General features: G+C 40.8%; 3 protein-coding genes across 11 annotated transcripts; 2 read left to right on the forward strand and 1 right to left on the reverse strand.

Annotated features, from left to right (window-relative positions):
• The first annotated feature begins 261 nt into the window (after positions 1-261).
• Positions 262-4,064, forward strand: LOC105147559 (uncharacterized). Of its 7 annotated transcripts, none has more exons than XR_015545004.1 (8): positions 264-1,140; positions 1,328-1,380; positions 1,574-1,655; positions 2,022-2,343; positions 2,478-2,590; positions 2,658-2,713; positions 2,833-2,895; positions 3,141-4,064. XR_015545004.1 is itself a non-coding variant. In XM_011058662.2 (8 exons), exons 1-7 carry the CDS (start codon positions 1,070-1,072, stop codon positions 2,873-2,875), a joined length of 726 nt encoding a protein of 241 aa, XP_011056964.1. In that variant the 5' UTR covers positions 265-1,069; the 3' UTR covers positions 2,876-2,895; positions 3,141-4,064. The 7 variants fall into 7 exon arrangements, 4 of the variants coding, with proteins under 4 accessions (XP_087262052.1, XP_087262049.1, XP_011056964.1 ...); XM_011058662.2 differs by having other exon boundaries at positions 265-1,140; positions 2,658-2,699; XR_015545003.1 differs by having other exon boundaries at positions 266-1,140; positions 2,658-2,699; positions 2,833-3,867; positions 3,942-4,064.
• lgs (BCL9 domain-containing protein legless) lies at positions 2,788-10,889 on the reverse strand. Of its 2 annotated transcripts, none has more exons than XM_011058666.2 (7): positions 9,436-10,889; positions 9,062-9,276; positions 8,418-8,703; positions 7,976-8,334; positions 7,419-7,884; positions 7,087-7,294; positions 2,788-6,961 (listed from the first exon to the last, which is right to left on the reverse strand). In XM_011058666.2, the coding sequence occupies exons 1-7, from the start codon at positions 9,737-9,739 to the stop codon at positions 5,119-5,121; spliced, it is 3,681 nt and encodes a 1,226-aa protein (XP_011056968.1). In that variant the 5' UTR covers positions 9,740-10,889; the 3' UTR covers positions 2,788-5,118. The 2 variants fall into 2 exon arrangements, with proteins under 2 accessions (XP_011056968.1, XP_011056967.1); XM_011058665.2 differs by having other exon boundaries at positions 9,062-9,300.
• Positions 10,890-10,917: 28 nt separating this feature from the next.
• LOC105147558 (integrator complex subunit 12) lies at positions 10,918-14,292 on the forward strand. 2 transcript variants are annotated; one of them, XM_011058659.2, is made up of 6 exons: positions 10,918-11,220; positions 11,705-11,956; positions 12,153-12,361; positions 12,421-12,786; positions 13,420-13,492; positions 13,559-14,292. In XM_011058659.2, the coding sequence occupies exons 3-6, from the start codon at positions 12,203-12,205 to the stop codon at positions 13,765-13,767; spliced, it is 807 nt and encodes a 268-aa protein (XP_011056961.1). In that variant the 5' UTR covers positions 10,918-11,220; positions 11,705-11,956; positions 12,153-12,202; the 3' UTR covers positions 13,768-14,292. The 2 variants fall into 2 exon arrangements, with proteins under 2 accessions (XP_011056961.1, XP_011056960.1); XM_011058658.2 differs by lacking the exon at positions 10,918-11,220 and adding an exon at positions 11,273-11,615.
• The last annotated feature ends 72 nt before the right edge of the window (positions 14,293-14,364 follow it).

Raw genomic sequence — 14,364 nt, forward strand, 5'->3', positions numbered from 1 at the left:
CAGTGCGCACACCCGAGAATATTGAGGCTGTGGCCCAAAGTGTGAGACAATTCCAGCTTTGAAAAACAATAGTCCAAAATGTCATTAATAATTGGGGTGACCGAATGGCATACTGTAAGGCCAATAGAGGGAGCCACATGAACGAAATCGTTTTTCATTCTTGACGCGGATACTTTTAGCTTCACAACAAAAAAAAAATTAATAAAAAATATCAATGTATGCTCATTTGATCGCATTTTTAAAAACGTACCAATAGATGGCCCACCCTGTATATCTAGTATAAATAAAATGATATACATAAATATAACGTACATACATACATGTAATAATGTTTGTAAAATATTAGAATCTACATAAATAACAATCATATGTTTTTAACTAATATAAATATTTTCATGCACGACTAGGTGTAGAAAATTCACGAATCCAGTGGAATCCAGAACAGAATAGGGGATTTACGAGTTGAAGAAATATATAGACGTAGGGGATTCTTCGTGAATCCTGGTGAATCCTCGCGATAGGGTTATAAAGTGTCGCCGGTGTCGACACTCGACACCGCTATGCGTGAGCGTGATGCGTGATACGTCCCGTCCCGTGTCGCCCGTGCGCGATGTACTCTGCGCCAGACCAGTCATCAGAGACACCAGATACAGCTCTTGAGCTCATGCAGCCCAATACAGCCAGCTGCCAGACATCACGGCGCGCTCGTCTGATTCGCATGCACTCGTCGACACTCGTGTTTTCGTATATCTCGTGTACGCACATACGCTGACGATCTTCCATTGATATCAGCTAATGCCACTTGTCGTAAGCATCGCTGCTCAATAGACTCGTGTTGTACTGCGGAATGCAGTTGCAGTAGCTGCGACAGCGACCGCCAGTGACTATTATAAAGTACGAGGATAGTGCCACGGAATAACAATACGTCGCTCATTATTACGAACAGTATAACCGTTGCAAGGTTAGGCACAAGGTTCGCGCGGCGAAGCACGACGCGGAATCGGACTTCGGTTCGGAGTCCGCTTCCGAGGGGTAAACGCGCGACACTGATATCACTCCGACAGCGGATATGGACGGCAAGGTCGACGACGAGAATCAGCGTGGCGTCAACGACGGCGACTGGGTCTGCCCTGACTCCCAGTACGTAGTTAACGTACTTATTGTTAATGTCACTGATACGAATGACTATTGATGATTGATTCGCACCCTCGATCAAGCCTCTCTCTCTTCTCCCCTGCAACTATATTTCCATTTCTCTAAATCAAGATTCGCGTACGTTACAAGTGAATAATGATCCATTAATGATTTTCCCCTCTCATCTTTTCAGATGTGCCAATATAAATTTTGCCAGGCGTAACTCCTGCAATCGCTGTGGGAAAGGTACGCAGCTGTGTACAATTGAAATATTTATATTACTCTGTTTTGCAATGTTGTGTAGTGACTATAGTCTATATTAAACATAGAATGCCAGTTGCATATTAGATACATAAAGTACAAGTAGCATTCCGAGCATGTACTATATAAAATATTAGACATTATTTTATTTATATTAATATAATTTGATCTGATACAGATAGAGGTGAATGCCCGAAAAAGAAAAAATTGGGCCAGGAAATTGGAAAAGCAGCCGCGGAAAAAAGTAGAGGCCTATTTAGGTAATGTTTATTTTTTATTAGTAATAAACAATATATAGAAATCAATTACTTGTATGCAAATTATGAGTACATTATGCAGTTAATAGATATAAATAACAATTGTTGTTATGGAAAATAGGACTATGATAATTTCAAATAAAGCTAATATTTTTGTATACATACAAAAAGATATTATTTGAATAATGGTCATGTATGATGAATTTGGAATAAATATAAACATTCTGGATATTAAACATATATTTAAAAAAACAATGTAATAAAAGTATAGAGTATTCATTTACATTTTATTGTGTTTCTGCAATATCTCTTCAAGCTGTTAAATTATGTACATATATAAATATATATGCAAAGTATAAAAAATTGCAGCGCGGACGACTGGCAATGTAGTAAATGCGGTAACGTAAACTGGGCTCGTCGACAACAGTGTAACATGTGCAACGCTCCGAAATTCGGTGAGATAGAGGAACGCACAGGATACGGAGGTGGGTATAACGATCGAGGAGTCGTCGAATACAAGGAGAGGCGAGATGAGGATGATGAGTATGACGAGTTCGGACGGCGTAAAAAAAAGCGAAAATTAGAGAAGAATTCCGATGACGACTCGAAGGATTCCAAGTACAGCAGCCCGCGTAGTAAATCTAGAGACAAGGAAGAAAGGGATGAGGACGAAGAGAAGCAAGAAGAAAACGTAAAGTTTTTATGCTGCGCTTTAAATGCGGCGTGACTTGAAAAGTGTGATAGAATTTGATAAAGTCACGCTCTTCAATATAGCATTGATTGTAAAGTACATTGCGGACATGTAATTGATATTATAAATCACAGGAGGAAGAGGAAGACGACGAGGAGGAGGAAGAGGAAGAGGAAGAGGAGGAAGATGGTGATTTATCTAAATACGATCTTAGTGAATGGGATGATTTTGCACCAGCAAAAAAAAGGTAACTATACATACAATTACGTTATTATCCATTTTTGTAAATGTTATTGCAAATTTTTATCTTTCAGTACAAACGGAAGTACTATATCTTCAGAAGCACAACGGTCAAGGTAAATTAATAGCGGTAATGCAAAATATATCCGTTATTCTCAATCAACATAATTAACAATGCTTTCTTATATTATTAAATTAACGACATTTGTATCAAAAACGTTTATTATAAGGCATGAAACTTATTTACAGAAACGGAGATGATCGGCGCGATTCAGGCACATCCAACCAATGAAAGGCTGTACAGAAGGACAGGTTTGACTTGGGTTTCGGGTATAAAATTGATTATGATGATCAGAGTTGCAGACAGCGTACAATGTGATGAATTTTGCTAAAATAATGTATAGTTCCAGATCCTTAAGACTTAAAGTATAACCTGCTTTTTATTGCGATTATATCTCAGTATATCGCGTAAAGACATCGAGTAGAAAGATTAGCGTTGATTTAGCAAAAGAAAGAAGCGCAAGCGTTCTTCTCATTCAACATATGAATTTTTACAGGTGAACCAGGAGATGAAAGAACGCAACCAGTGCTCGGCAACTAAGAAATATACACAACGCAAGTTTTAGTAATTTAGTATGCACCTTTGGATATAAAGTGGCCGATAATGTGTGACTTATTACAAAGGGAAATCGACTAACAATAAGCTTTACATTTATAATTGAGCTCATAGCTTCGTTGATCCTAAGGAAGCGAAATGTAGGTCTCCTATTTGCGCGGGTATATCGTTGTTCTAACGATTGCAGAGTTTATGAAAAACTACTTCGGCGCAAGTAGTATGTTTCGCTAGCGAGATACGAGATTGATAATTTCAATATGAATCTATAGAAGAAATTATACAAAGCTTGTTTTACAAGCTAAATATGACGTTGTAGAAAAAGATCTTACTCCTATTGTAATAGATGGTGTCAACGCTCTGCGCAAGCCCCGTCGTCGCAGTGTTCTAAAATTCCTATTACTTTTATCACAAACGTAACTATATCGATGTAGCCATGTCACTGCTTCACATTGCTCAAATTGCCTGAAGAAACCTAACTTTTTCTTCTTTTGTCCCCTTGTGTCTCTCTCTCTTTTTACATCATTTATCTATGTATAATGCTCGCATTAAGTGAACAATCGTCAAGTGTAGTTAAAGAATCATTCCCCAAACAGATATGTATTTTGCATCTTTTGGAAGAGACCAAAAGGAAAGGATACGTTATCTTGCTTTGACTATCACAGATTTGAGTAAGTTGAGAAACAGCCTGCTCACTTTGAAAATGTAGCGCTTTTTAAATTAGTCGTGTCCCGCGTCATTGCAGATATGGACTTGTCGTGAACTCCGACGGCCGTTCTTGAATCGCAAAACGATCAAATATCGTACTGACTTCTTGTAAATATCTTTATTTTTCATTTATAATAAAAATCATTCATCAACAACATAATTGTTCTTAGTTCAATTAATTCTTTCCTTATATTGTAAACTACGGGTAGGGGAGGGGAGGGGAAGAAGTCATGATTATGCACAGAGTTGGTCGTAGGGGGGGAGGGGGAGGATCGATGAAGGAGTATTGGGGATATTGAAGGATTATGTTGCAACAGGTATATATATATATATAATATATATAATATGTATAATATGTATATGGTATATATGTACAATAATAAATTTGAGCTTGTTTGACTGTGTTTAAGTATTTTAGTGATAAAGGAAGGATGAATTACGGCACTGGCGTACCAAAATCCTCTTGCTCATCGTACCATGCACTTTTGTATATGATTACTTTATCTCGAGTAACCAGTATGAACAAAGAGCAAAAAAAGGAGAGATTTCACTTATTTTCTTCCTCTCTTATTTTTTTACACTCGAGCGGTAATAACGTATTTCTTAATCTAGCAATATGATTCTCGATCTGAAGTAACGACTCTTACAAAAAAAAGAAAAAACCAGATTGTACATCAGTATTTACACGAACGCGAAGGATAATATTCATCCGTCTTCGTTAACATTTACGATTTACAAATAGTTCCGGAAGATTTCGGTTCGAAACGACACTTCCAAGAGACAACAGATTTGGAAACACGACATATGCCGTGGTCCAGAAATTAAAAAGAAAAAAAAATAAAAAATCTCGCTTAATACATACGTAAACGTTATACACAAATAAAAAATCAACTAAAATTTTCGTCGCACATCAGTCGTAAGGATTATCTTTGAAGATGTTCAGCGATGCTCATCGATATTCATATTCCTTTCTGTCCTTCGTAACATCGCTAGCACAGTTTACACTTCCAGAACTATATCTTGCGTGATTAATAGAAACATCCCTGATAGACGAAAGAGATAAAGATAGATGGATAGATAGAAAGAGAGCAAAAGAGATATTGAGAAAGAGAGAAAAAGAGGGATGAAAGGCCACCATAAAAATCGTCCTTGTTCCCGTCATTCTCGTTCTCGTCATCGTTATCATTACGATATGGATCAATACCGGGCAGCGTTCACTTCGGCATGAAAAATTGTTGATGCGAGTGCGAGTTCGGCGGTGGATGCAAATTAGGATGCGGCGGCCCGCTGCCTCTAGTACCAGTGGCATAAAGCTGTTGTTGGAAGTTGTGAAACTGTTGAGCATAATTTGGGTCAGACATGCTGGGTCCGCTTCCGACGAATGGACCAGTTTTGAAATTGCTGGTTGCGCCGCCCATGCTCGGCGGTAGAGGCTGAGTAGCATCGGGCGGTGGCCCCAATCCCATCGGACTGGCCTTATTGCCGGATACGCCGTACATGCCTGGATTCGGTTGATTCGATAGATTTTGCGATACCATATCGGGCGGGAAGACTTTGTCGGAATCCATAGAGCCGCCTGGGAAGACGCCGCCACCTACCATATGTTGCATCCGCATCAAGTTGGGTTGCGGTCGCATGTTGCCGACCGGTCTCATTGACGGATGCATGGTGCCGGAGGTGTTCATGGACTGTCCATCCATTCTGGGTGAGGCACCCATACCAGGAATCCCGGCGGCATTCATATTGGACGGCATACCGCCATGCGGACCCCCCATGTTGTTCGGTATACAACCGTTCGGGAAGTACTGAAGGTTTACAGAGGGCGTCCCTCCCATTTTTGACTCTAGATTGGACAGTGGATTGGTAAATCGCGGAAGGAAATCCAAACTGGGTGGACCCCGAGGTGCATGACCAACGTTTGGCCTGGCCGGCAAGTATTGTATGGTATTGGGTGCATTCGGCTTTACTTGAACATTTGCGCCGTTGTAAGGACTGGGCCCTGCGACTCCGTGGCCGGTTATTAATCTTGGCGGTGGCGCGTGTCCTGGGTCACCGCCAGGATAAGCAGCGCCGGCTGCTCCGACACCAGAGTGGCCTCCCATCATCCCATGAGCACTCATTATAGCAGGATGCCCCATCTTGCTGGGAACCCCGGGGCTGCCCGTATGCGAAGTAGTAGGGCTATAACTTGTTGGAGGACCCGCAAGACCCATGCACATGCCACCGACCTCATTGCCAGGTTCACCACTGGCTGCACCCATATGACAGCTTCCATTCATTTCACCACCCATCTGCATCATGTGCATGCCGGCATGTGGATTGCCAAACGGCATCATGCCAACAGCGTTACCGGAATGCATGGGCTCGTTGCCCAGCGAATTGCTAGCCGCTGTATTCGTGAGCTGTTGGCTCATTTGCGCCAAGGACGTTATCGGATCAAAATTCGTACCCATGGTGTTCAAACCAAGTCGACCGCCAATGTTGTTAGGATTGAGAGGCACGTTGTCAGATGGTTGACTCACGTTTATGGACGGCCTGCCACAGGGGAAAGAAGCACCGGCGGGACCGCCACTCAACGATGGCACTACCGTCGTATTCCCAGAATTGTTCGGATTTACTACCGTAGGCTGTTGTTGTGGAGGCTGCTGCTGTTGTTGCTGCGATTGCTGTTGCGATTGCGTTTGCTGTTGCTGCTGCTGAACATCTTTTACGGACGGTGGAGATGTATCGGGTTTCATGGTAGGCGATGCCGGTACTGTTCGCGGTGGACCCATACTGTCGGGCATGCTGGTGTTGTGCGGCGTCGGACTACTTTGTGCGCTTGCACTGGATTTGTTGCACGGTTTCCCAGGATCCGCTGGAGTATGTGGCGCGGCGCTACCCGGCGTGTGCGGTGTGTGCGGTGTGTGAGGACTATGCAGAGAACCCGTGAAGCCTCGGCTCATGCTATCCATTTGTACAGGACTCGCGCCCTCTGATCTAGTAGGAAATTGACTGTTACTATCTAGACTTCCTGGCAAGATTCTGTTGGGCATCTCTGAAGAACTGCCGGTATTCCTATTATCAAAAAACGGAAAAAAAAGTTTATAGTTTTGCGCAAGTTTTATATAGGACTACATTAACCGAGATTTTTTTCGAATGATATTACTCTATAGTTAAAATGAGAGAATGAGAGTACTTACGTAGATGAATTGCCATCTTTTAGACTCGTGTTAGGTTGTTTCTGAATGGTCAGTTCCTGCCCTTCGAACGTGCTAAGGTATTGAAGTTGATGAGGACTCGGTACTGGCATTAGATTTGCTTCTTTCACGGCCGATGCATTAACGTTTCCAGCATGTTGCTGCTTTTGTTGAGCTAAAGATTGTAGTGTTCGGCAAAACATACCGTCCACTAAATCGAAAAGAGACACACAAATTTAATTTATAAATTATACAAAATTTTCATTACATCAGATTACATTTTGATCAAACCAATGAAAAATCTTTACAAAAAGAAAGTCTTCAAGTAAACTTACCGTTTGGTTGTTGATTGGTAGGAAAATCGAGGGAAGTATCCTTTTGAGCAGTAGTACCACTAGGACTAAGAGCAGCAATATGGGAATGAGACACTGGTGTTCCTGGATTGCTGTGATTCAATCGCGTCGTTGAAACAGCTGCTGTGGCTGCCGTGGCAACCGTCGGGTTTGGGGAGTCCTGGCTTGTCGGGCTTTGTCCTGGCAGGTGGCTGGTCCTCTGATTACCAAGTTGGAACTGTCTGTTGCAGTCCGCAGGTGAATTCAGAGCGGAACTTGCGCGCGGTGATGGTAACGACAGGTTGCTGGTCGGATTGTTGGGTGACGATGGATTCGGACTTTGAATTGCAATTGGAACACTGGCGGATCGAGTTGTTTGATGATACGGTGGTGGCGGGCCTTGACTTCGCGGTACTCCGACCATATTGGTACCGCGCAATGGTACTGCACCAGGATTACCTACAGTTGCCTACAATATAGAAATACAATGAGTATACATGCATCTACAGATGTATTTTGTTACGAAAAATAATTTATTCAATTAAATTTATTACACATACCTTATTTTTTCCATCAAGAAATTGATGCTGCAATTTATGCCAATCCATAGATGGAGAACATTGATTTGGAACACCTACAGGAGGAACATTCGTGGGAGGACACGTCGTTCCTTGAGCCGCATCTGTTAAAGCATTGCCAGCTTGATCCTCCTTGTGACCGGGAAATAATATCATTTGCATTTTCCGTAAGGTCGCCAGTTGAACTTCTCTGTGCTGCCTTTGTTTCGGCGTCAAATTTTCATCTGGAACTTTGACACCTTGGAGAGATGGTTGTAAACCTCCTGGACCTGGACTCGTTGTGCCACCTAATAAATTCGGACTGTGGCCCATGGTAGCGTTATTAGCGGGTTGAGGATTGGCTGTGTTAAAACATAGCACACATTAAATTTCGCATACGTAAAATATTAACAATCGATTTAGATGAAATATGTAGAAAAATTACCTGAATTACCAGGTGAATTCGGCACAAGACAAGGCACGTCTATGTTTCCATCATCCAATGATGGTTCAGAATTACCGAGAGAGTTTCCACCATTTATGTTTCGCAAGTTAGGTTGTTCGTTCCAAAATTGTGGAGCATTTGGATCTAGTGCTGGTAAATCCGGGGGTTGTTCAGTCGGGAAAGTATTATTCGCATTTCCCTGATGGCCTTTCTGTTTCATCATAGCAAGATTATTTAACCATTGAGCAGGATTTTGTCGAAATTGATTTACTTTATTTGGATGTTTCTAAAAGAATAAAAATGATAAATATATATTAATGGCAATTAAATAAATAATAAGTAATATGTGTATAATGTATATGAAAAGACAAATTGCGAAAAGTAACATTTTGTGTGAGATATTTAATATTAAAAATGATATAAATGAAACACTAAGAGATAAATTGTATAAATAAATAAAAAAATAATATGAAAATAATATATATCTGTAATATTTCAACAAGGAATTATGGAATAATAATTTCTATAATTTCTATCTTTTCTATATTTAGAATTTAATTAAGAATTTATTTTGTATAATAAGCTGCTCGTGTATGTAATAGAAAATCTATAGTACTAAAAGAATTCAATGCTGCGCATAATACCTCCAAATATTTTTTAGTGCCTGGTTGTGCACAATGATAAGCGATGATTGAATCATATTCGCCTCTTAATACCGTCTCTGCAGCTTTATTCGCTAATGCCGTAGAAAATACAAAAACTTGACTCGACTGTTGCATATATTGAGTCTCCCCGCTGCTCGTACTAGTTCCCATCTGTTTTCCCACGACATTACTAACAAGTGGTTGAATGCTGTCCGCTGTAATAACATTTCCACTATAATCTACAGCAAAAAGGATAATTTAATTAATCTAATATATGACATGTGTGAGAAGAAAAATAAATGTACACTTAACGTACATATAAATAAGGACAAGAAGTGAAAAACTATAGATATAAATTAAAAGTTAATTCTTACCAGGTAAATTGTCAGTGGGATTGTTAGGGTCGCCCTCTTGCTTGACCGAATTCAGGATGGGCTGATTCCCGTTAGCATTCTGATTCTCCCCAGACATTGTACCTTCACCATTAGATGGATCCAAGCAAGGGTCTCTTGGACACTCGGAAGTATCCTCTCCAGTCGCATCGTCCGTTCCACCTGTGCCTTCTTCCTTGATTTTAACAGGGTCGGCGTCAGGCTCATCCTTGACAACGGTGGTAGGAGGACAACAGCTGGGCTCGTTGGGCTTCTTTTCGGTTTTCATGGCTGGAGCTTGCCGCATACGCAAACGAGCGAGCGTGTCAAACCTTGCTGTTGTGGTTGAACAGCGGAAAAAGACGCATGGCCACTAGCACTAGGTTCGCGTCCTCGATGTTCGATTATCGCGTGAGCAAATAAAGAGAGAAAGGGCAGGCAAGAGGAGAGAAAGGATAGGTTAACGTCGAGATGCACGTTGTCCGGTCGACCGTAGATCACGCACACTCACCAGACGGCACCTACGAAACTGTTCGTGGCACGAAGCATCGCCATGTGGTCACTTCCCATAGGATAACACGATGAGATCCGTCATAGAGACGACAGGATCCGAGTTTATCGCAGTTTATCGCGCGAGAATGTATTATGTGTCCGTTGTGCGAATAAAAGAGGATACTACGGGGAAGCCTCGCCACCTGGATAAGTGAAAACTGAAAAAGTTTGGCCGGGACGGCCGATTACGTTAGGGCGAACCGGCTGGAAGCTGGGCCGGAGCGCGCGACGATAGTCCCGTAACACTTGTCCGCGTGGGAGAAAGTTTGTCGCAAGTGTCACCGAGTCGCGAGCACGGTCTGCACGGCACGGCACGCACCTTTTCGGCTGTTGCTGCTGCTGCTGTGAGTGCTGTGAGTGCTGCTGCTGCTGCTGCTGTTGCTGCTGCTGCTGTGTGTGTCGCGCGCGGCTGCTGCGGCTGCGGCTGCGGCGGTGGCGGAGCAGCGGCGGTGCGCGGCGCGTTCACGCCGCGGGGCCACTCACGGACGCGGCGGGTCCGGGTTATAAACTATCAAACAGCGGGGCGAACGCACGCTACCTGCGCGACTCGGGATGTCCTCCTTGCCGTCGTACGCGCGAGCATTGTTCTCTCAATCCCCGACTTTATTTGTCACTTCATGGTCGCTTTGATTATTTATTTCTTTTACGCACGGCTGCCAACTGCCCGTCGAAAATTCGACGGAGTCGCAAGAAACGCGCCGCCCGTACGTCAGACGGAGACGGAACGATCGGCCGTCGTGCGGCGGAAGCGGGACGCGCGTATCGTGTCCTTGTTGCGCGCCTGCGCAGTCACTCGCACGAGAGATCCACGCTCTGGCCGCACCGTCGCCCGCGCGAGAGTTACTATTTTGGTCTTTCTTTGGTTATATTTTCGCCTTCTCGTCGCCTCTTTCGATCGCGGCGGCGACGGCGGCGACCGACGCTGTCCAACGCTGCTTGATCGCCTTCCTCCTACTCCGTCCACTCCGTCGTCCTCATCCTCGTCCTCATCCTCGTCGTCGTCGTATTCGACGCTGCGCGAGACGATGAGGAGAGAGAGAAAGAGAGACAGAGAGGAGACGCTTTTGCTCCCCCAGATTTTATTTCTCGCACTCAAATTCGCATTCACGAATCGAAGCTTTGCCAGATCTACTCTGGAATCTTCTTAAATCATCTGGAATGCGTGCAGGGGGGCGTCGGGCTTGCGTGGCGATGCACTCTGCATTCCTCGAGTTCCTGTCGACCGCGAAAGAATCCGTAGGTGTCGTGCAATTAGTTCCGTACTTCCGGCGGCATTTTCAAATTCTCACCCGCAAGAAAAACTTGCTGATAACGTTTCTTTTGTTATTGATCCAAATCAATCTATCTCGAATTCGCGTTTGTTTATATTTCTTCCTGAATGTCGATGAATTTGTAACTTTCGATCTTAACGTGGTCGAATTTTTTTCGAACGAATTTTATTTTCATGCTTGGAGATGTACATAAACGTATAAGTTTAAAAAAAATTCGATATAGTAATTCAAGATATTATATATTCTGACATTCTGTGTGTTTGATTTAACAAACACACAGAAGTTCAATCGCGAGTTACGGTTTTATTATGTGACGAAAGAAGCGCGTTGTTACAATACTTGACAATTATAGGCTGATAGGCAAATATCTTTAAGTTTCGTTTAATTAAATCGTCGATTTGTATAGTACATATAAATATTTTTATAATTTGTTTGGTTCGTTTTTATAGCTTCATGAAAAGCTCGTCGTTCGAAAAGCGATAACCTACAACGAGATTTTCATAGCACGGAACGGCACGGCAATTGGATAACAAAAAATGTCAATATTATTGTATTTGGCTTTATCGCAGAGGTTTTTGGCGAGATCATCACTTCGGAGTCTACGCGAATGAATTAAACGCATATTAGACAAGCATACCGTACATTTCCGTCCGTTCGACAAGATAAATCTCGAGGGTCGTGCAAGGTGAAAACAAAAGAAGGTAAACTTTACCTTTTTTCGAACGATACTTTTTACACAGAGAGGAAAAAGACGGGTTTCACGTAATTCATATTCGCGCAAATTGATAAGTAATAAATGGATAAGAAATATTTATGTTTAATATGTACATAGTTTTCATTCTTGTCGAAGCATAACCTGACTGTCACCGAGGTTAACTTGAATTAATTTTTATGCAGCAACATAAATTGATATTGTGCTGAAAGCGAATAACTGAGTTTCTGAAGAGATGACTCAGTTGGAGTTGGATCCTCAATTCACGCAGGGATTGCGACTCCTGTATTCCACCAACAAGGATTCTGCAGAGCAGCTGCGAGCTCTATTAGATGAGGCGATTAAACAGAAATATGGACCATCCAAAATGCTCTCCAATGTGCTGCACAAAAAGGTATGATTATCCCGTAACATGAAACAAGAATGGTTCTAAATTTATCAATTGTTGTTCAGTACATGATGGAAGAACCAGTATTGAGCGATCACAGTAGTAGTAGCAGTAAGAAGAGTAAGAGTTCTAGCTCGTCTAAGCATTCGAGTAAATCAAGTAAGAACAGCTCCCCAGTTAATTTGCCAGCGCGTGACACTCCACCAGACATCCTGCAATCGGACGATACGCTAGCGTTGGAAATTCTAGAGGATGATCTTACGTGTGTCATTTGCAAGGGAATGGATGTCGGGGCGAGAAATAGGCTCGTGGAATGTCAAGAATGTCATTCTTTGTATCATCAAGAGTGCCATGTTCCACATATCTTAGACTCGCAGATAGATAACGTTCCGAAACAAGTGTGGTACTGCTCTAACTGTTCAAAGTCTCAGGTGTGTGTATTCACCTACATTTACAATTTCTTGAGAATATTTTATATATCATTTCGTTTACCCATGAAAAATATATTGTTATCATTAATTAGTCACTATTAATGAATTTATGTTAAATTTGAAACAAGATAATTCTATTATCTTTTACTCCCTTGATGTCAATGCGAATTTTTACTGCAAAAATATCCTTTTTTCTGACTGTAATTATGTTAAATTATCACAACAGACATGAGAAATTTTTTTCTTTGCATTATACGTTAAAATAATTAATTTTTGATATGTTACTACGTACATTTTTTTGATAGATACGTGAAGCATCTATCAAAGATCTCATCAGTTTGTAAATATTAGCAAATAAGTCTGTAAATCTTGATCAATTGTTATAAGATCAGTTTTTAGAAACATGGGATATATGTAAATAAATCGTGCATTTATTAATGTGAGATAAAAGAATTATTTTAAATCAAATATTAATATGTGTAAAACATATGGCAAAAATGATTTATTTCATGTATAAAAATTTATTTTTATGTATAAAAAAATTACGACTTTTTGCTTCTAATATCATAATTCGATATGGCTACAGTGAGAAAACCGAATTCTTATAGTTATTATAATTATTATAATTTTTAGGTCTCGAAAGAAAGGAGTTCACCAAAGACTGTAACAGAAAGCAAATCTAAAGAGCAGAAAAAATCTAGCTCAAGTAAGTACAGCGTACATTTTTATTGATGTGTGAAGTTAGTCACTAAACTAACACTGTTAATCGTAGGTAGTGGAGCTAAGATGACACCAAATATTCATATTATTAGCGCAGATAGAAGACTGAAAGATATGATGAAGAAAGCTAAGCAGGACAAACGTACAAGTACTGCCACGAGTTCAAAGAGCTCTTCATCCAGTTCCCCTGCATTATCCTCGGCCAAATCTTCTCAGGATAAATCAGGATTATTATATAAAATAAAATCAGGGGTGGAATAAACTGTTTAACTTGTAAAAAAAAAAGATAGCAAACCAATAAGATCGTATATAAGTAATGTAATTTGTAGAAATAATATGAAATAATTTATAATTATTTTGTAATTAATTTTGTTAATCTGGGCGAAAAGACTACAATTTTTATTATTATTTTTTATGAGATACTAAACAATCCATTGTTAAAGTAATTGACAAGTAAAATCTGGATTTACCATCCTATATATATACGACACTAAGAATTTTGATTGGGAAAATATTCTCTCTAATACATAGCGTATGTACAAGATCTGAAGACATGGTAGTGTCTCGGCGCTAAGCAAGCGCATATGTATTTACATGAAAACGTTTCAAAACGAACAAGGAAGGTTTTATTGTTATTTTTTATAAATATATTTTCATAAGACCAGAGAAAGTAAGAGTCGCGTCCCCCTTATGATAAAGACAGAAAACCTAAATAGACGATATCACACTAATGTGTATTTATATTGAAGTTTAATCTCGAATTACATTCAATCGATATTAATACAATTGGGCCTTTGTGTATGTCTGAATTTCTTACTGCCTATATAAATACAATTCCATATTATACAATTTATTAAT

The sequence above is a fragment of the Acromyrmex echinatior genome, chromosome 4, assembly GCF_024713525.1.
Source record: "Acromyrmex echinatior isolate Ae372 chromosome 4, ASM2471352v2, whole genome shotgun sequence".
Taxonomy (NCBI): domain Eukaryota; kingdom Metazoa; phylum Arthropoda; class Insecta; order Hymenoptera; family Formicidae; genus Acromyrmex; species Acromyrmex echinatior.